This window comes from Cucurbita pepo, chromosome 19 (assembly GCF_057944985.1).
Source record: "Cucurbita pepo subsp. pepo isolate OVF chromosome 19, ASM5794498v1, whole genome shotgun sequence".
Lineage (NCBI taxonomy): Eukaryota > Viridiplantae > Streptophyta > Magnoliopsida > Cucurbitales > Cucurbitaceae > Cucurbita > Cucurbita pepo.
This window is the reverse complement of record NC_141816.1, coordinates 8,470,015-8,490,711: the sequence shown is the minus strand read 5'-3', so window position 1 is coordinate 8,490,711 and position 20,697 is coordinate 8,470,015. Positions and strand designations below refer to the sequence as shown.

The window sequence follows — 20,697 nt, the reverse complement described above, 5'->3', positions numbered from 1 at the left end:
TTTGTGTAGCATTTCAAAATGGCCGATGCAAAGACCATATGCAACAGCCCCACCACACATCATGACCCACTAAACTGGGGCGTGGCGGCCGAGTCCCTGAAGGGAAGCCATCTTAATGAGGTGAAGCGCATGGTGGAAGAGTACCAGAGCGCCCTTGTCAAGCTCGATGGTGAAACACTCACTGTTTCCCAAGTGGCTGCTATTGCTACTAGGCACTCCCATGTTGCTGTGGAGCTTTCAGAGTCTACTAGAGCTGGCGTTATGGCTAGTAGTGATTGGATTATGGAGAGCCTGAAGAAAGGCACTGATAGTTATGGAGTCACTACTGGCTTTGGTGCTAACTCTCATAGAAGGACCCAACAAGGTGGAGACCTTCAAAAGGAGCTTATTCGATTTTTGAATGCTGGGATCTTTGGAGAAGAGGCTGAGTCGAGCCATGTTTTGTCTCACTCCGCTACAAGAGCGGCCATGTTAGTGAGAGTCAACACTCTTCTTCAAGGCTACTCGGGCGTTAGATTTGAGATTTTGGAAGCCATAACCAAACTCTTGAACCATAACGTAACTCCATGCTTGCCTCTTCGTGGAACCGTTACTGCTTCTGGTGATCTTGTTCCTCTGTCTTACCTTGCTGGATTGCTCACTGGTCGACCGAACTCAAAAGCTATTGGTCCAAATGGAGAGAGTTTTGATGCAAAGGAAGCTTTTCAAAAAGCTCATATTCCTTCTGGGTTCTTTGAGTTCCAACCTAAAGAAGGTTTTGCTATTGTCAATAGTACTGCTGTTGGCTCTGGACTGGCTTCGATTGTTCTGTTTGATGCCAATATTTTGGCTGTTTTGTCTGAGATTTTGTCGGCCATTTTTGCTGAGGTTATGCAAGGAAAGCCTGAATTCACCGATCATTTGACTCACAAATTGAAGCATCATCCTGGTCAGATCGAGGCTGCTGCAATCATGGAACACATCCTGGATGGAAGTTCTTACATGAAAACTGCAAAGAAATTACATGAAACCGATCCTCTCCAGAAGCCAAAGCAAGATCGTTATGCTCTTAGAACTTCTCCTCAATGGCTTGGTCCATTGATTGAAGTGATTCGATTCTCAACAAAGTCTATTGAGAGGGAGATTAATTCAGTCAACGACAACCCTTTGATTGATGTTTCAAGAAACAGGGCTCTGAATGGAGGCAACTTTCAAGGAACACCAATTGGAGTCTCCATGGACAACACTCGATTGGCCATTGCTTCAATTGGGAAGCTCATCTTTGCCCAATTCTCAGAGCTTGTCAATGATTTCTACAATAATGGGCTACCTTCAAATCTCTCTGCAAGTAGAAACCCAAGTTTAGATTATGGATTTAAAGGTGCTGAAGTTGCCATGGCTTCCTATTGCTCTGAGCTTCAATATCTTGCAAATCCAGTGACAACTCACGTACAGAGCGCTGAACAACACAACCAAGATGTTAACTCTCTTGGTTTAATCTCTTCAAGAAAAACAGCTGAAGCCATTGATATTCTGAAACTCATGTCATCAACATTTTTGGTTGCACTCTGTCAAGCAATCGACTTGAGGCATTTGGAGGAAAACTTGAAGAGCACTGTCAAAAACACCGTAAGCCTGGTAGCTAAGAAAGTGTTGCCATCGCCAAAATTATGGGAGAAAGAGTTATTGAAGGTTGTCGACAGAGAGTACACTTTTGCTTATATAGATGACCCATGTAGTGCTACTTACCCATTGATGGAGAAATTGAGACAAGTTCTTGTGGAGCATGCTCTCACAAATGATGATGATGATGAGAAGAACGAGAACACTTCAATTTTACGAAAGATTGCTTCTTTCGAAGGGGAATTGAGGGCAATTTTACCAAAAGAAGTTGAGAAGACAAGACTTGCATATGAGAGTGGAAATGCAGAGATTAAGAACCAGATTAAGGAATGCAGGTCTTATCCGTTGTATAGGTTTGTAAGAGAAGAATTGGAGACAAAATTACTGACCGGTGAAAAAGTGATATCTCCTGGAGAGATGTGTGAAAAAGTATTCACAGCTTTGTGTAAAGGGAAGATGATTGATTCTATGTTAGAATGTTTGAAGGAGTGGAATGGTGCTCCAATTCCCATATGTTAGGCGTTCCACCCTTTGTCTAAACAATGCCCCCAGCCTTTCATGATGAGCAAAGGCTTTGTTGTTTGTTTCTTATTTGTATTTTAAAATAGTTTTTGTATTGTTGTTGTGTGGAAGAAATACAAGTTAATAAAGAGAATTTATTCTCGATGCATTCATTTTCTTAGACACAAAGCATTAATTACAACCGGTGTCTACTGTCTACTTTAGTCCATTACTTATCATTATCTGACTCATTACGTATTGAGTCATCTACTAGTGGTGGGGTTGGACTCTTACAAATGAAATTATAACTAGACATCGGGTGGTGTGCTAATGAGAACATTAGGCTTCCAAGGAGGATGGATTATGAGATCCTGCATTAGTTGGAGAGGAGAACGAAACATTTCTTATAAGAGTGTGAAAGTCTCAACCTAATAGACACATTTTAAAATTATAAGGTTGACAACGATACGTAATGGGTCAGAGTAGATAATATCTACTCACAGTGAGCTTGGACTATTACAATGTCTCACACGAAAACAGTTATCAGTCCTAACCGTTTGAAATACCTCAGTGATGACTCCCCCATTCCTTGAATTCAACCTGAGACCTTTTCTCAAGAGCTCTAAACCCCATAAAAAAGGCCTTCCAAAAATATGATGGCAAAACGAGAGCTCTAATGGTTCAATATGGACTAATTCGAGGAATGAAGGCTCATTGGGGTACAAGGATAATATCATGGAAAATCACTTTCAACCTATTGGTAAGCACCTTAGTGACAAATAATAATACTAAAAAAAAAAGAGACGGGTCTCACCCAAATGGCTCTCGAGTGCGCTACCTTCTCCCCGAGGTCTTCTTAGTTTTCTTGAACTTAGTTTATGTCTTTCTTTGATCTTGAACTCGTTCTCATAAATAACTTTCGATAATATTAACATAATTCAATGGGTTAAAATGTCGATTTATATACTATAAATGGATCCAATTTCAACACAAGCGGCTCTCCTAGAGCCAACAAGGACCATTCCACCACTACCATAAGTCCAACAAAGCACACACTCGCCTGCCGACGTGGCTCCCCCAATGCCAACTTCTAGGAAATCACTAAACCCCACAATGCACAACATTACTCCAAACTCCCACCCACCCCGCACGTGTATAAAATTGAACAGATCAATTTTGACCACTGAAAATAAAATGATTATAAACTATATTAATAGTTTCCCATTACCTTCTCAAGTCCCAACTACCCCATTTAGTCCTTATTCAAACCACAAGTTGTGGTGGCCTGTCTCCACCACTCTTCCGGTTACCTACCACTAGAACAAACACTATCCCTCTTCAGTTTCTGATCAAAGCTTCCCCTATTTAAACCTCATTCTTCCTCTTCTATTCTCCAAATCAACATCACAAGCAGCAAATCATTCTCATTTCATTCCCAACATCCATCCAAAACAGAGAACCCATATTTTTTAAGTCCCTCATTCTTCTAATACACTCTCATGGCACCAGCTCCCTTCCAACAACTTGCCGCCCAAAATGGTTCGGTGGAGAGCTTCTGCATTAGCCGGAACGATCCACTTAACTGGGGTGTGGCTGCCGAGGCTCTCAAGGGAAGCCATCTCGATGAGGTGAAGCGCATGGTGGAGGAGTACCGGAGGCCCCTTGTCAAGCTTGGTGGTCAAACTCTCACCATTTCCCAAGTGGCTGCCATTGCCACTCGTGATAATGATGTCATGGTCGAGTTGGCTGAGTCTGCTAGAGCTGGCGTTAAAGCTAGCAGTGATTGGGTTATGGAGAGCATGAACAAAGGTACTGATAGTTATGGTGTTACTACTGGCTTTGGTGCTACCTCTCATAGAAGGACCAATCAAGGTGGAGCTCTTCAGAAGGAGTTGATTCGATTCTTGAATGCTGGGATCTTTGGAAGTGGAGCTGAGTCCACCCATACTCTGCCCCACTCTGCTACGAGGGCGGCCATGTTGGTGAGAATCAACACTCTTCTTCAAGGCTATTCGGGTATTAGATTTGAGATTTTGGAAGCTATAACCAAACTCTTGAACCATAACATCACTCCGTGCTTGCCTCTTCGTGGAACCATTACTGCTTCTGGAGATCTTGTTCCACTTTCTTATATCGCTGGATTGCTCACTGGCCGACCAAACTCTAAGGCTGTTGGACCAAATGGAGAAAGCCTTGATGCAAAGGAGGCTTTTCAACAAGCTGACATCCCTTCTGGGTTCTTTGAGTTGCAGCCTAAAGAAGGTCTTGCTCTTGTCAATGGCACTGCTGTTGGTTCTGGGCTGGCTTCGATTGTTCTGTTTGAGGCCAATACTTTGGCTGTTTTATCAGAGATTTTGTCGGCAATTTTTGCTGAGGTTATGCAAGGAAAGCCTGAATTCACCGATCATTTGACTCACAAGTTGAAGCATCATCCTGGTCAAATTGAGGCTGCTGCAATTATGGAACACATCTTGGATGGAAGCTCTTACATGAAAGCTGCAAAGAAATTGCATGAAACAGATCCTCTTCAAAAGCCAAAGCAAGATCGTTATGCTCTTAGAACTTCTCCTCAATGGCTTGGTCCATTGATTGAAGTTATTCGTTTCTCAACAAAATCTATCGAAAGAGAGATTAACTCAGTCAACGACAACCCTTTGATCGATGTTTCAAGGAACAAGGCAATCCATGGAGGCAACTTCCAAGGAACCCCCATTGGAGTCTCAATGGACAACACTCGTTTGGCCGTTGCTTCAATTGGAAAGCTCATGTTTGCTCAATTTTCAGAGCTTGTCAATGATTTTTACAACAATGGATTGCCTTCAAACCTCTCTGCAAGCAGAAACCCGAGTTTAGATTATGGATTCAAGGGTGCAGAAATTGCCATGGCTTCTTATTGCTCTGAGCTTCAATATCTTGCAAATCCAGTGACAAGTCACGTCCAGAGTGCTGAGCAACACAACCAAGATGTTAACTCTCTTGGTTTAATCTCTTCAAGAAAAACAGCCGAAGCCCTTGATATTTTAAAACTCATGTCATCAACCTTTTTGGTTGCCCTCTGCCAAGCAATCGACTTGAGGCATTTGGAAGAAAACTTGAAGAACACTGTAAAAAACTGTGTTAGCCAAACAGCCAAGAAAGTGTTGACCACATCCTCTAATGGAGCACTTCACCCATCAAGGTTTTGTGAGAAGGATCTTCTAAAAGTTGTTGACAGAGAGTACACCTTCGCTTATATCGATGATCCATGCAGTGCTACTTACCCATTGAGCCAAAAGTTGAGGCAAGTCCTTGTTGAGCACGCACTTGGCAATGGTGATTGTGAAAAGGATGCAGACTCTTCAATCTTCCAAAAGATTGGTGCTTTCGAGGAGGAACTAAAGGCAGTGTTACCAAAAGAAGTGGAAAATGCAAGGTTGTCGTATGAGAGTGGAAATTCTAAAATTGAGAATCAGATTAAGGACTGCAGATCTTATCCGTTGTATAGGTTTGTGAGAGAAGAATTAAGAACAAATCTGTTGACAGGAGAAAAAGTAATATCTCCAGGAGAAGCGTGCGAGAAGGTGTTCACAGCTCTGTGTGAAGGGAAGATGATCGACTCTATCTTAGAGTGCTTGAAAGAGTGGAATGGTGCTCCAATTCCTATCTGCTGATCTCTTGCTGCACATGGAAGCCAATCCTCCGTTCAAAATTGATGAAGATACTTGAAGATTAATTTGTATAACATTTTTTTCTCGCTTATTGTATCCAATTTCCTTTTACCCAAATGAATGAAAAGGAATAAAATTGTTCTTTCTTAGTCCAAAAATTGTTGACATCCGTATGAGAAACGTTGTATTTTGTTATTATTATTATTTTGTTTTTTCTACCACATATTTATCCTATGAAATTCAATTTAGTTAATGTAAGGTCAGCAAACAAGTCATTGTTCTAATTGACCCTTCCTCTAAAACTTGCGTTTTCTCTAAGGAATAGCTGTACACATCTCCACTCTCAGGACTGTTCGGACGCCGCTGAAATTATTGCTCACTTGAAGAAAAACGGCCATGTGTTATGGTTCATGTTGATTCTGTCTAGCTCAAGTTCAGTGTAACAACCCAGATTCACCGCTAGCAGATATTGTCCTCTTTGGGCTTTCCCTTTCGGGCTCGCCCTCAAGGCTTTAAAACGCGTCTCTTTGGTGCCATTATCTACCACAATAACAAAGAACTACGGTCACAATTCATTCACAACACATCTCCAAGGTAATGTGCGATATAATGCCATAGTCAGTCATGGTATGCTCTATAAATACTAACTTAACCTTTGTCTCTATGTTTCCGTCGCGTGAGGATCTGGGTCGTTACATTCAGTTTGGTTCGATATGGTCGATTTTATTTAGTTCAATCTGGTCTTATTTCAACTTTGTTCAGCGAGTTTCTTCAATACATGTTTGTTTTTCTCTGGTTCATGTTCGATTCTTTTTTTATTTTGGTTTAGTTTAAAGTTCATTTGAGTTTTTTTTAAGTACTGACTCAGGAGTTTTATGTGCACTGTGTTTGTGCAATAAATTTAGCATCTAGTTTTGATCTCTCGTGGGGTTGGATTAAGGTTATTATAAGTAAATATAGATTATATCTTGGATACTTATCGTTGGAATGCCTGAGATTAGGGTGGATGATTGAACTTTGCCTAAATAATTAGGAACTTAAATAAATGGCTATGCATCTCGATGCATGGAGTCCCACAGTATCAATTCATATCATTTTTTTCATGATACAACATCCTATGAAACATGTATACATTATACTTATCTTATGTCTTCCGTAATTAACATATGTGGCTTTCTAATGTCTCATAGACAGTGAGCAAATATAGTATATATCTTACATGACATGACATATGGAGGTTCATGCATCATTCAGTATCGATAACATGGCATAATTCCATAACATAACATGATCCTTACCTGACGTATTTTATAACATAGCATAAATTGTATCACATCATATCTGACATCATAGCATAAACATAACATTGCATACGTCAAACAATCATAAAATCACAACAAGTGCAATGGTAACAGGGCACACATCGTTCATACAACAATCAAGTTATCCAACAAGCCAAACCCACCGGTAACAGAATACATGTGTGTTTCCAAAGACGAGACTCTGATTGAGAATCAATGTAACGGCCCAAACCCACCCCACCGCTAGCAAATATTATCTTCTTTGGGCTTTCTCTTTCATGCTTCCCCTCAAGGTTTTTAAAACGCGTAAGATGTTTTTACACCCTTATAAAGAATGCATCGTTCCCCTTTCCAACTAATGTGGGATCTCACAATCCACCCCCTTTGGGACCAGTGTCTTCGCTGGCACTCGTTTCCCTCTCCAATCGATGTGGTATCTCACAATCCACCCCCCTTCGGGGCTAAGTGAGAATCCCCCTAGCTTACCACACGGTTTCTAGCTCTGATACCATTTGTAACGCTCCAAGCCCACCATTAGCAGATATTGTCATCTTTGGGCTTTCCCTCTCGAGCTTCCCCTCAAGGTTTTTCAAGATTTTTAAAACGCGTCTGATAGGAAGAGGTTTCCATACACTTTATAAGGAATGTTTCGTTCTCCTCTCCAACCAATGTAGGATCCTACAATCAGAAAGCCCTTTCTTTATGTACTATAGGGCTGGGCTGACGTACGAACTAGGTCGAAGACTTGGATGTTGGACTAGGCTACGCGACGGTTGCAGGTTACTCCGAACCTGTCTGCTTCGGGTGCTAGTTTGGGCTTGTAATCTATGAAGGCTGAGGTTTAGGGTTTGTAATCTACTAGTTTGGGTTTGCAATCAACCAAGGTTGAGGTTCAAAAACCAGCTTCGATTTTCGAATCTGAGCCTTGGATCGAAGCCTAAATTCTACCAATATTCATTTTTTCCTCAATTTCCCTTCCTTCTGGCCTTATTTTCAGCCAGCTTTTGTCCAACTTTAATCGATTATTGGCCCCTCTTAACAACGAGTTTGTACCAAGTTTTTGTAGAACAACAAATAATTTTGGTATTTATTGTTTTAACCCAAATCAAATCAAACGAAACGAAATTGAGGAAATATTGTTTGAACTGGAAACTTTAAGGATAGGACTTACCAAGTTCTTCTCTCCCAACGACCATTCCTCCTTCACAGGATGGAGATGAGGCAAATAGATTGAAAGAGTTGCAGATGGTCGCATGGCGTTTGGTCGAATGGCGTTTCTGTCTGAGAGGGAATTTCATGGATCTATTTACGGGGACTTACCTAAACTATGCATATGTTGTATATGGGTAGCAATGGAAGAGCATGGTCATGTGGTTGACTTACCTAAACTATAAATGGTTGATGGTTGACTTACCTAAACTATAGATGGTTGATGATTGTTGGGATGGAGTGCCACGTTGGCTAATTCAGGAAATGATCATGGGTTTATAAGTAAAGGAATACATCTCCATTGGTATGAGACCTTTTGGGGAAGCCCAAAGCAAAACTATGAGAATTTATGCTCAAAGTGGACAATATCATACCACTGTGGAGAGTCGTGATTCCTAACATGGTATCAGAGCTATACCCTAAACTTAGTCATGTCAATAGAATCCTCAAATGTCGAACAAAGTATTGTAGGCCTCGAAGGTATAGTCACAAGTGACTAAAATGTCAAATAAATTGTGTACTTTGTTCGAAGACTCCAAAAAAAGGAGTCGAGCCTCGATTAAGAGGAGGCTGTTCGAGGGCTCCATATGTCTCAGGGGAGGAGAGCTTATGCTCAAAGTGGAAAAATATCATACCATTGTAGAGATCCGTTATTCCTAACATAAATTTGGTTTCTTTTAGAATGGTACATGCACCACGTCCATATAGCGTTGTAGTGGATATAATACAAAAGTAACCTTCAAATTACAACATTTTCATCATATAACATTGCATGCTATGTTGAAATTTCAAAATTCTTGCAATAAAAAACATTGAGTTGGAAATCCAAAGGTATGTTTCATGGGCTATGGTGTGGCTCTAAACGACCATAACTTCTTCAATTTCTAATGAAACTTAATGATTCTTAAAAACCATTAGATTGAGGGGAAAGAAATTTAAGTTTGATTAGATTGAGGGCAAAGAAATTTAAGTTTGATGAAGGAAGCAAAGCCTATCAATGCCTCAAGAAAAAGAACACGATAAAAAAAATTCAACATCTGCGGACAAGGGTGTCTGTATGAAGTTAGGGACAACCTATCTACGGTTGGACTGATTCACTCGGTCCAGTCGATACAGTTACCCTATTTTTATGTAGTCTAGGTGTTTTAAGTCTGATTTTCAACCTGATTTCAATGGTAGTCATATTTCCTCTTAATGTAGGACCTATTTAACGAGTTTGAAGGATTTTAGATCTCTTTAAGGCCTCGAACCAACTATTAGAGTTTCGACCAAACCAAGTAACACATTAGAACTTCGATAGAAATATGCTTGTAGTATGTATTGGAGCATGTTATAATAAGCATGATCAAGTTTGACCGATGAAAAAGCATGTTTAGAATGTATGCTCGATTTGTAAGAAAATAATGAAACAGACTCAAAATTGAAAGCAGGACGAGATATCCATCTTTAGATTATTGCCTTATGTCTCTTTTGATGATATGTTTATGCATATTATTATTGTGTTATTATAAGGGGACGATTTGGGGTTGAAAGAGGTTCATTTCAAACTCTAATCGTGAACTCGACTCAATTATTTACAGTTGATATAACATTTTAGAATTGATTATGATTGAATTGTACTCTATGCGGACTATTAGGGTCCGCCAGTTGATTTCTTATTATTTAACTTTCTTCGATCTGCCGAGATTTGAAATAATACTTTTTTGAGTTGGTTGAACTAGGCTTTGAGCCTAGTAATACATGAATCTTATGAAAACTTTATGAGTACCTTGTGGGTATGGTTAGGAGGTCCCCAACCACTTCTTAATTGTGGTTTGTTTCAGATGAGAGGAAGGGATATAGGTAGATGAACATTGGCTAGATTGAAGGTCACTCCCTCCTAATGATATTTACAGTATAGGAGCCTATTTGGGAGATTTCAACTTAACTCAACTAAAAAATCTAAAAACAGTGTCCATAACAGTATAATGAAATCTAAAAACAGTGTTCATAACAGTATAATGAAAACTATAGGCTAAGTTGAAGCCTATTATAGGGTTGCATGTTGAGTGCTTGTGCTATATAGGTTCATGATCATGATTACAAGGACTAGTAGAATGACTAAACAAGATATTTTAGAACTCCAAGAATGAACTAAGAGAACTGTCGACCCATATAGGGCTAAGAAAAAGAGAATTTAATGAGTTTCGCAACATGACCTTAAATTGAGTTTAGGTGAACTAAGTAAACCTAAGGAAAAGTCAAGTAAAGTCAATAACTTAGGATTGAGCTTCTGAGTATAAATGAGACATCAAACGAATGAACAAATCAATGAGATAAGACTTAAGAGTGAACTAAGAAACTACAAGCAAACTACTTGCTCAGTATTTTTATACCTGTCCATGGCACTTTCATCACTTAAGATGAGACCTAGATCGAGTAATCGAGGCAAGAGCGTGCATGAGCTTTCAAACAAGGAGAACTAGCATCTTAGTTGCTTGCTTAGCACTGTCACCTCTATTTCGAGTATAACTTTCAAAACAAGACATTGATTACCATCTTGTAAGTCCATAATCCATCTCCATGTCAGAATAGTTGAACATTTAATAAAAAAAAAAAAAGAAAGAAAAACGTTAGACATTAGCCATACATTTGACCATGAAAATAAGAAGAATTAGTAATGATAAAAAAAGACAGGCGGAAAGCATTAGCAAAATGAGTGAGTAGTGGGAGATTAAATTATATCAAAAAATGAAATAATGAATTAGTAAATGAGAAAGGTAATGATTCATATAATATTGGTCAGCATTGACTTAAGTTGATCAACCCCTTCTCACGTGAAATTTATTCTTTAAAGCCGCCATCTACTTTGCTTCAAATTTATAATATTTTATGGGATGGATTTATTAAGCTTATTGTGTGTTCAAACCTGGCGCTTCCAATCATTCTTCACCTCCACAGATATTGCCTTTTTATTTGGTAAAAGTGGGGAGTCAAGAAATCCATACATAACCACCAACCCCCACAAACTTTGACCATTCAAATTTTCACTACATTTCTTATGTCAACCATTTCCACCAACCTTCGGACCTCTTTCTTCCTTCCTCGTTCGCCTCCTTCTTGCCTTTACCTACCACAGCACCCATTGCGCGGTCGTTACACAAAGCTTTCTCTATATAACCACTTTTTTCCATCATTCTCCACAGCTCAGATATCAATTCTAATTCTAAACCCAACTCACATTCTTACTTCCACTCTAACACTCTCTACTCTTCATCTTTCATTTTCCTATACAAATGGCCCCCGCTCCCTTCCAACAACTTGCCGCCCAGAATGGTTCGGTGGAGACCTTCTGCATTAGCCACAACGATCCACTTAACTGGGGTGTGGCTGCCGACGCTCTCAAGGGAAGCCATCTCGACGAGGTAAAGCGCATGGTGGAGGAGTACCGGAGGCCCCTTGTCAAGCTTGGTGGTGAAACTCTCACCATTTCCCAAGTGGCTGCCATTGCCACTCGTGATAATGATGTGATAGTCGAGTTGGCTGAGTCTGCTAGAGCTGGCGTTAAAGCTAGCAGTGATTGGGTTATGGAGAGCATGAACAAAGGCACTGATAGTTATGGTGTTACTACTGGCTTTGGAGCTACCTCTCATAGAAGGACCAATCAAGGTGGAGCTCTTCAGAAGGAGCTGATTCGATTCTTGAATGCTGGGATCTTTGGAAGTGGAGCTGAGTCCACCCATACTCTGCCCCACTCTGCTACCAGGGCGGCTATGTTGGTGAGAATCAACACTCTTCTTCAAGGCTATTCGGGTATTAGATTTGAGATTTTGGAAGCTATAACCAAACTCTTGAACCATAACATCACTCCGTGCTTGCCTCTTCGTGGAACCATTACTGCTTCTGGAGATCTTGTTCCACTTTCTTATATTGCTGGATTGCTCACTGGTCGACCAAACTCTAAGGCTGTTGGACCAAATGGAGAAAGCCTTGATGCAATGGAGGCCTTTCAACAAGCTGGCATTCCTTCGGGGTTCTTTGAGTTGCAGCCTAAAGAAGGTCTTGCTCTTGTCAATGGAACTGCTGTTGGCTCGGGTCTAGCTTCGATTGTTCTGTTTGAGGCCAATATTTTGGCTGTTTTATCAGAGATTTTGTCGGCAATTTTTGCAGAGGTTATGCAAGGAAAGCCTGAATTCACCGATCATTTGACTCACAAGTTGAAGCATCATCCTGGTCAGATCGAGGCTGCTGCAATTATGGAACACATCTTGGATGGAAGTTCTTACATGAAAACTGCAAAGAAATTGCATGAAACCGATCCTCTCCAGAAGCCAAAGCAAGATCGTTATGCTCTTAGAACTTCTCCTCAATGGCTTGGTCCATTGATCGAAGTTATTCGATTCTCAACAAAATCTATCGAAAGAGAGATTAACTCAGTCAACGACAACCCTTTGATTGATGTTTCAAGGAACAAGGCGATCCATGGAGGCAACTTCCAAGGAACTCCAATTGGTGTCTCCATGGACAACACTCGTTTGGCCGTTGCTTCAATTGGAAAGCTCATGTTTGCCCAATTCTCAGAGCTTGTCAATGATTTCTACAACAATGGATTGCCTTCAAATCTCTCTGCAAGCAGAAACCCAAGTTTAGATTATGGATTTAAAGGTGCTGAGATTGCCATGGCTTCTTATTGCTCTGAGCTTCAATATCTTGCAAATCCAGTGACAAGTCACGTCCAGAGTGCTGAGCAACACAACCAAGATGTTAACTCGCTGGGTTTAATCTCTTCAAGAAAAACAGCTGAAGCCCTTGATATTTTAAAACTCATGTCTTCCACCTTTTTGGTTGCCCTCTGCCAAGCAATCGACTTGAGGCATTTGGAAGAAAACTTGAAGAACACGGTAAAAAACTGTGTTAGCCAAACAGCCAAGAAAGTGTTGATCACATCCTCTAATGGAGCACTTCACCCATCAAGATTTTGTGAGAAAGATCTTCTAAAAGTTGTGGACAGAGAGTACACCTTTGCTTATATCGATGATCCATGCAGTGCCACTTACCCATTGAGTCAAAAGTTGAGGCAAGTCCTTGTTGAGCACGCACTTGGCAATGGTGATTGTGAAAAGGATGCAGACACTTCAATCTTCCAAAAGATTGGTGCATTTGAGGAGGAACTAAAGGCAGTGTTACCAAAAGAAGTCGAAAATGCAAGGTTGTCGTACGGAAGTGGAAATTCTAAAATTGAAAATCAGATCAAGGACTGCAGATCTTATCCATTGTATAGGTTTGTGAGGGAAGAATTAGGAACAAATCTGGTGACAGGAGAAAAAGTGATATCTCCAGGAGAAGAGTGCGAGAAGGTATTCACAGCTCTGTGTGAAGGGAAGATGATCGACTCTATCTTAGAGTGCTTGAAAGAGTGGAATGGTGCTCCAATTCCAATCTGCTAATCCTTTGCTGCACATGGAAGTCAATCAATGATATTTAAAAGATTAATTTTTATACTATTTTTTCTAGATTATTGTATCCTCTTTCCTATTACCCAAATGAATGAAAAGGAATAAAATTGTTCTTTCCTAGTCCAAAAATTGTTGACATCCGTATGAGAAACGTTGTATTTTGTTATTATTATTCTTTTGTTTTTTCTACCACATATTTATCCTAGGAAATTCAATTTAATTAATCAAAGGTCAGCAAACAAGTTATCGTTCTAATTGACCCTTCTTTAAGTTTTCTCTAAGGAATAGCTGTTCAGATGAGTTTTATAGTGGACTCTTTTTTCTATCTCCACTGTCAGGACTGGTCGGACGCCGCTGAAATTATTGCACACTAGAAGAAAAATGACCATGGGTTATCAGTTTAGTCTGGTATGGTTCATGTTGATTCCGTCTAGTTCGATTCAGTTTGGTTCGTTATGGTTTGGCTTAGCACAGTTCGATTTTATTTGGTTCAGTCTGGTCTTATTTCAATTTGGTTTAGCCAGTTTCTTTAATACATGTTTGTTTTTCTCTGGTTCACGTTCGATTCTTTTTCTTTTTTTTTTGGTTTAGTTTAAAGTTCATTTGAGTTTTTTTTTTTAAAGTACGATTCAGTTGTTTTATGTGCACTGTGTTTGTGCAATGAATTTAGTACCTGGTTTTGATCTCTCATGGGTTGGATTAAGGTTATTATAAGCTAAATGAAGATTATATCTTATTGGTACTTTACATCCGTGAAGTATACACTTATCTCGTGTCTTCCGTAATTAACATATGTGGCTTTCTAATGTCTCATAGACAATGAGCAAATGCAGTACATATCTTATATGACATGACATATGGAGGTTCATACATCATTCAGTATCGATAACATAACATGATCTTTACATGACCCTTACATGACGTATTTTATAGCATAGCATAATTGTATCACATCATATCTGACATCATAGCATAAACATAACATTGCATACGTCAAACAATCATAAAATCACGACAAGTGCAAGGGTAATAGGGCACACATCGTTCATACAACAATCAAGTCATCCACCAAGCCAATAATAAAACCACTTACTTAGTGTGTCTAAGCTGAAGTCACTAATCTATTCTTGTGCTAGTCTAGATCTATCCTTTGTAAACCAATTCAACCTTTGTGTGCCCACGATATCGAGTTAAGGCATAATAAAGGAAAACCTACTTTTGGCTAAAAATCACTTTATTGACCAGACAGTGGTCATACTAGTGTCAAATGTGTCTGCTAGGGAGAGGTTTTCACAACCTTATAAAGAATGCATCGTTCCCCTCTCCAACTGATGTGAGATCTCACAATCCACCCCCTTCGGGCCCCAGTGTCTTTGTTACCACTCGTTCCCCTCTCCAATCGATGTTGTATCTCACAATCCAAGCCCCTTTAGGGCTCAACGTCCTTGTTGGCACCTCGTCTGGTGTCTGGCTCTTATACCATTTGTAATGGCCCAAGCCCACCGTTAGCAGATATTGTCCTCTTTGGGCTTTCCCTTTCAAGCTTCCCCTCAAGGTTTTTAAAACGAGTCTGTTAGGGAGAGGTTTTCCCACCCTTATAAAGAATGTTTAGTTCCCCTCTCCAACCGATGTGGGATGTCACAATCAAAAAGCCCTTTCTTTACATACTATCGCGAACTAGGGCGAAGACTTGGATGTTGGACTGGGCTACGCGGTTGTTGCAGGTTCCTTCGAACCTGCTTTGAGTGCCAGTTTGGGTCTGTAATCTATGAAGGCTGAGGTTTAGGGTTTCTAATCTACTAGTTTGGGTTTGCAATCTACCAAGGTTGAGGTTCAAAAACCAGCTTCGATTTTCGAACCTGAGCCTTGGATCAAAGCCTAATTTGTATCTAGGTTCTTCTTTTCCTCAATCTCTCTTCCTTCTGGCCTTATTTCCAGCCAGCTTTTGTCCAACTTCAATCGATTCTTGTCCCTTTTAACGAGTTTGTACCAACTTTTTCTAGAACAACACATGATTTTGGTATTTATTTTTCAGCAACCCAAATCAAATCAAACGAAACGAAAATTGATGAGTTCTGACAAAATGAGAAAAAGAAAACTGTAAGGATAGGACTTACCAAGTTGTTCTCTCCAAAACGACGATTCCTCCTTCACAGTATTGAGATGAGGCAAATAGATTGAAAGAGTTGCAGATGGTCGAATGGCGTTTCTGTCTGAGAGGGAATTTGATGAATCTATTTACGGGGACTGACCTAAACTAAGAGAATGAGAGAAAGGGAAGTTTGTTAGGGAGTAACTTTTGGGAAGAGGATAAGTGGGGAGTGGTTAAATTTCAAAATTCTTGAAATAAAATCATATAGCTCGTACTATATACTATAGTGGTTCATGGGCTTTGGTGTGGCTTTGAACCTCTTGAGTCGAACGCTTTGAAGCGATTGAGTTGAAAATCCAAAGGTACGGTTCATGAATTTTGGTGTGGCTTCGGATCATCCGTAACTTCTTCGATTTTAATGAAACTTCATGATTCTTAAACCATTAGATTGTGGGCGAAAAAATTTAAGTTTGATGAAAGAAGCAAAGCCTATCAAAGAACACGATAAAAGAAATTTAGCATCTGTGGACAGGAGTGTCTGTAAGAGATTATGGAGGACCTGTCTACGGTTGGATCGACACCGTCAATACATTTACCCTATTTTTATGTAGTTTAGGTGTTTGAAGTTTGATTTTCAACCTGATTTCAATGATACTCATATTTCCACCTATTTAAGGAGTTTGAAGGATTTTAGAGCTCTTTTAAGTACTCAAACCATTATTAAAGTTTCCACCGAACCAAGCATGTAGCACATTAGAAAGCTACATTAGAAATTTAAATTAAAATGTGTAGTATGCATTGGAGCATGTTATAAGAAGTATAACGTGAAAGCTTAGAACTAAAATGAGTAAACATGATGTATGAAAATAATGAAACGAACTCAAAATTGAAAGCAGGATTAGATATGTCACAACCCGATTTTTGAAGCTTCGAAATTCGGATCGTGACCCAAAAGACGAAATCGAAAACAAACAAAAAGAAAGAGGAAAGAAGAGTAAAAGATAAAAAAAAAAAAAACGAATCCAATAAAATCAAAATAGGAGGAGAAGTGTAATTTTCAAATGTTTAAAAAGAGGATTCAAATTTAAAGGTATTAGGGAAGTTTATAAAATATTCTAAAAGATCGAAAAGGGACTTACGCTCTATAATGACCCTCTCTGTGATCACACAGCTCTCGAACGCTCCTCTACCTCGACCGGCAGCCTGCGAACCTCTGAGAAAAAGAAAGGAGAATGGGATGAGTATAAAAATTATACTCATTAAACCACCTACTTGTAGGCTCTTGTCGCATCTTAAACTTAACAGAATTCTCACAATCTTCTAATTGCTCTAGAACGTCTGGTTATAGTCCTAGCCCCTTGGGTCTAGCTCTTTGGAGCTTGCTCCTTGGAGTTTCACTGGTTCTCCATCCTTTCATTTCATACCTAAGGGTTCCTTATGCTAATCTGAAATGACCGGCATCTCTCTATGAGGCGCTACCTCTGCATGGGTATCTGAGACTACATGGTATCTAGCCTATGGGTGTGCTGAGTACCTCCTAAGCCCATGACAGTCCCCTGGGGGAGGGGGGATGCAATCCAACCCATTCCCGTGCAGCTAACGGGCTGTACGACGTGGGGGCACATTTCCCATGCGAAACGACTCGAAGCAGTAAGAACTGGTCAGGAACCTGTAGTTTCCCCCACGAAGCTATAGAGGCCGTTCAGACAACTAGCAGTCTAAAAACACTCAAGGTACTTCTTCGTTGAGGTAATATGTTAGGTTTCTAGGGAGGTTGTACTTAGACTGAGTGACTTGTCGCTCCTAACTACAAATCCCTAAGCTTATCATAGTAATGGGTCATGGAAAATAATAGAGTGTGCATGCAAACGTCGACTAACATCATCATACATAACTCATGCAAACTAGACACGCCTGCGTCATGAGACGATGGCCTCCGTCAAGCACCCCGAATGCGGAGTCCACGCTCAGGGGGTGGCGTCATCCCTCGGGTGCCCAGAACGCAGAGTTCACAATTTTGACATGAATTAAATATATGCATACGTATAGTGGAAGCTTAAGGCATACAAGTAACACCTAGATAATTCACCCAATACTGATCGCTTGTGGATGTATATAATAAAATGATGTAAAATTCACAAGAATAAGTGCAAGTATACACTATCAGAAGTAGCACGTAATAAGTAAATTATCGATTCCACAATGAACCTTTATTTTTTGTTAATTTTATCGCTGAAAATTAAGTGAGTTTTTGGGTAACATTCACATGGGTGTTGGTGATTTCAACTACTTAAACAAAACTAAAATAAAGTGTCACTACTGTCGAAAAACAGAAAATGATAAAAAAATCAACTATAATGAGGAAGGTTCGGCTAAGAGAGATTAAATAGATAAGTTGTTGAGTTTTGTGGTAGATTTTAGTTCTTTTAATAGATTCCCAAGCCCACTTCCGAGGGTCATGAATGGTGATTATTTCTATAATCGTTAATTTCTATTAACAAGGCTCTAGGAGAAGAATTATTCGTAACCCTTCTATTACCCTTCAAGTCTCCTTGCTATGAAACTAGAGTATTAAAGAGGATTTCATTGCTCCCTCTCTTCTCCCAAATAAGAGAACAATTATGTATGTAAAGTAGCTAATTAAACACACATGTAAATCATTAACAACAACTCTTTAATAAACTAAAATCATACCGTCAACATACTTAAACTATATAAAACTCTCTCGCCTCCACTATAAAGTTTTAACTCTCCATACAAACTGAATTAAATAGAGGAACCCACATCTTAATCATATAAAATTGATAGAATAAGAAAGGAGAGTAAGGAAATAGAGAGTTATCCAGTTTTGTTGTCGTTCTTCCATGGAAGTTCCCTTCCCTTGAGCTCTCACGTCTACCTCATTGTCCAAATCTATCCTTTTTTGTCTTCTCTTCCTTTTGCTGTCAACAGCTACTGGATTAGGGTTTTTCTTCTTCTTTGGTTTCACAGCAGTTCACAACAGCAGAGGCACTGCTGTCTAATCTGTTTTTTTTTTCTCCCAAAGTGTGTCACCCTCCTCTTGGTCTTCTTTTTCCTTCTCTATTGAGCATGAGTTCTTCTTTAGGGCTGAAAAGGAATAAGTTGTCCACATAGGATGTTCCTCATTGGGTAGTCAATGACCCACTTGGACGGCTGATGATGTGGAGAATTTCTATGTCATCCCCCATTTGTTTCCAAATTTGCTACTCTCTCATGGTTCAGCATAGATGTTTGAAAGTTTACCACATAACTCAATTAAATGTACAATTAAGATCGATTTATGCCAAATCATTTTTTTTTTCATGTAGGACCGCAATAAACGATTTCATGCTCACTAAGTAGAATAAATGGGGTAATAAATGAGAAAATGGTGAATAAGAGTGTAGTATTAACTACAAAAAGACTTGATATGACTCTACTTTTAGAGAGTTATCAAAAAAGCTCATAACAATCGATCTACTTAGTCTCATTCATGGAGAGCTAATCAAGGCAAATGTAAAAAATAACAGTGTGCATGTAACCACCATCTAACATCATTACACATGATTCATGCAAATTAGACATGCAAACTCAATGGGGCGATGGCCTCCATCAGGAACTCGGAAAGCAGAGATTGCACTCAACGGGGTGATGTCATCCCTCAAGTGTCCGAAACGCGAAGTTCACCTATTCAACATGAATTAAGCATGTGCATCTGTATAGCGGAAGCTTAAACATACAAGCAACACCCAGGTAATTCTCCCAATACGCCCGTAACAATCGACTTGCCTAATCTCATTCATGGAAAGCTAATCTAAGGCAAATATACTAGCATGCATGTAATTCAAGCGAATCCTACAAGTATTTCTTCCTAAATATTGGGTGGTGACTTACTTGGTTGACGCGAATCCTTTCGCTAACGTCTCTACGCTCGTAGGGTGTCCAAAAACACTGATTATCCTCAATTAGGTCCCTATTCACACAAAAATATTATTAAAATAGGAATCGGGACAAACAGAAGATAAACAGACGAAAAACGAGCCTCTCACACGCCCTCACACGCCGACCACGTGCTAGCCACGCGCGGGAAAGGACGCCAAATGCAGGCTGCACGCTCGATGGCCACGCGCGGACCGCTTCACGTAGTCGCGGGTCGGGTCGGTTTGTCCAGCGGTCCGGTTCGCTGCGGTTCAGCTTGGTTTCTATGGGTGACCCGCATCATCGTTCCGCTGGAGCTGCTTCGCTCCAGCCGACGCTCAACACGTGTCACCATATGCCGACCGCGCTCCGCCGCTTGGCGCCTCTTTCTTTTTTTTTTTCTTTTCTTTTCTCTCCGGCAATCCGTAGCTCTTTTCCAATCTACCGTTTTTCGATTTTCATATCTTTTGACCCGGAGCTCGGATCGATATGGTTCCTTCGGTAAAGTTCTAGATCGTGTTGAGGGCTAGTGATTTTAGTCTCAACATAGAATGAGATTTGAGCCATAGAAGTTCGCCTACTGTTCTCAGACGATTCCCAGATTTCTGCCAAGTTTCTTCACGAAGTCAGCTTCCCTAGATGAATGTATTCAAACATTAGGTCCCGATTCGTAAAGGTTAGTCTTGGATCTGGAAAACATTCAAGACTCACCTCGACTCTGGACGAAGTCTTTGCTGCGGCTCCTCGATCCTCCCAAACCCTCTCCTAGTCTTCCCTTTTTTTTTTTTTTTTTGTGGCCTCTATTAGGGTTCCACTTGGACCCCTATAATAGGTAGAGGGCAAAATGACACATTTGCTCCTCCATGGGCTTGGGCCGATTTATTTTTATTATTTTTTTCCGGCATTACAAGATATCCATGATTGTTATATTATGTCTCTTTTGATATGTTTATGCATATTATTATTATATTATTATTGTATTATTATAAGGG

The 20,697-nt window shown here is 39.9% G+C and overlaps 3 protein-coding genes and 2 long non-coding RNA genes across 6 annotated transcripts; 3 read left to right on the top strand and 2 right to left on the bottom strand.

Annotated features, from left to right (window-relative positions):
* On the top strand, positions 1 to 2,292 carry LOC111780949 (phenylalanine ammonia-lyase-like). The gene has a single exon (XM_023661316.2). It carries the CDS (start codon positions 19 to 21, stop codon positions 2,119 to 2,121), a length of 2,103 nt encoding a protein of 700 aa, XP_023517084.1. The 5' UTR covers positions 1 to 18; the 3' UTR covers positions 2,122 to 2,292.
* Positions 2,293 to 3,372: 1,080 nt separating this feature from the next.
* LOC111782234 (phenylalanine ammonia-lyase-like) lies at positions 3,373 to 5,899 on the top strand. Its single transcript, XM_023663068.2, has one exon. It carries the CDS (start codon positions 3,603 to 3,605, stop codon positions 5,751 to 5,753), a length of 2,151 nt encoding a protein of 716 aa, XP_023518836.1. The 5' UTR covers positions 3,373 to 3,602; the 3' UTR covers positions 5,754 to 5,899.
* Positions 5,900 to 10,258: 4,359 nt separating this feature from the next.
* Positions 10,259 to 16,722, bottom strand: LOC111782236 (uncharacterized). Its single transcript, XR_002813075.2, has 2 exons — positions 15,813 to 16,722; positions 10,259 to 10,818 (listed from the first exon to the last, which is right to left on the bottom strand). It is a non-coding gene; the product is annotated as an uncharacterized LOC111782236 (long non-coding RNA).
* LOC111782232 (phenylalanine ammonia-lyase-like) lies at positions 10,900 to 13,810 on the top strand. The gene has a single exon (XM_087119956.1). It carries the CDS (start codon positions 11,536 to 11,538, stop codon positions 13,684 to 13,686), a length of 2,151 nt encoding a protein of 716 aa, XP_086976082.1. The 5' UTR covers positions 10,900 to 11,535; the 3' UTR covers positions 13,687 to 13,810.
* Positions 16,723 to 18,440: 1,718 nt separating the features above from the next.
* On the bottom strand, positions 18,441 to 20,695 carry LOC111782235 (uncharacterized). 2 transcript variants are annotated; one of them, XR_002813074.2, is made up of 3 exons: positions 20,417 to 20,564; positions 19,837 to 20,340; positions 18,441 to 19,760 (listed from the first exon to the last, which is right to left on the bottom strand). It is a non-coding gene; the product is annotated as an uncharacterized LOC111782235 (long non-coding RNA). The 2 variants fall into 2 exon arrangements; XR_015414355.1 differs by having other exon boundaries at positions 18,441 to 20,340; positions 20,417 to 20,695.
* Positions 20,696 to 20,697: the final 2 nt, after the last annotated feature.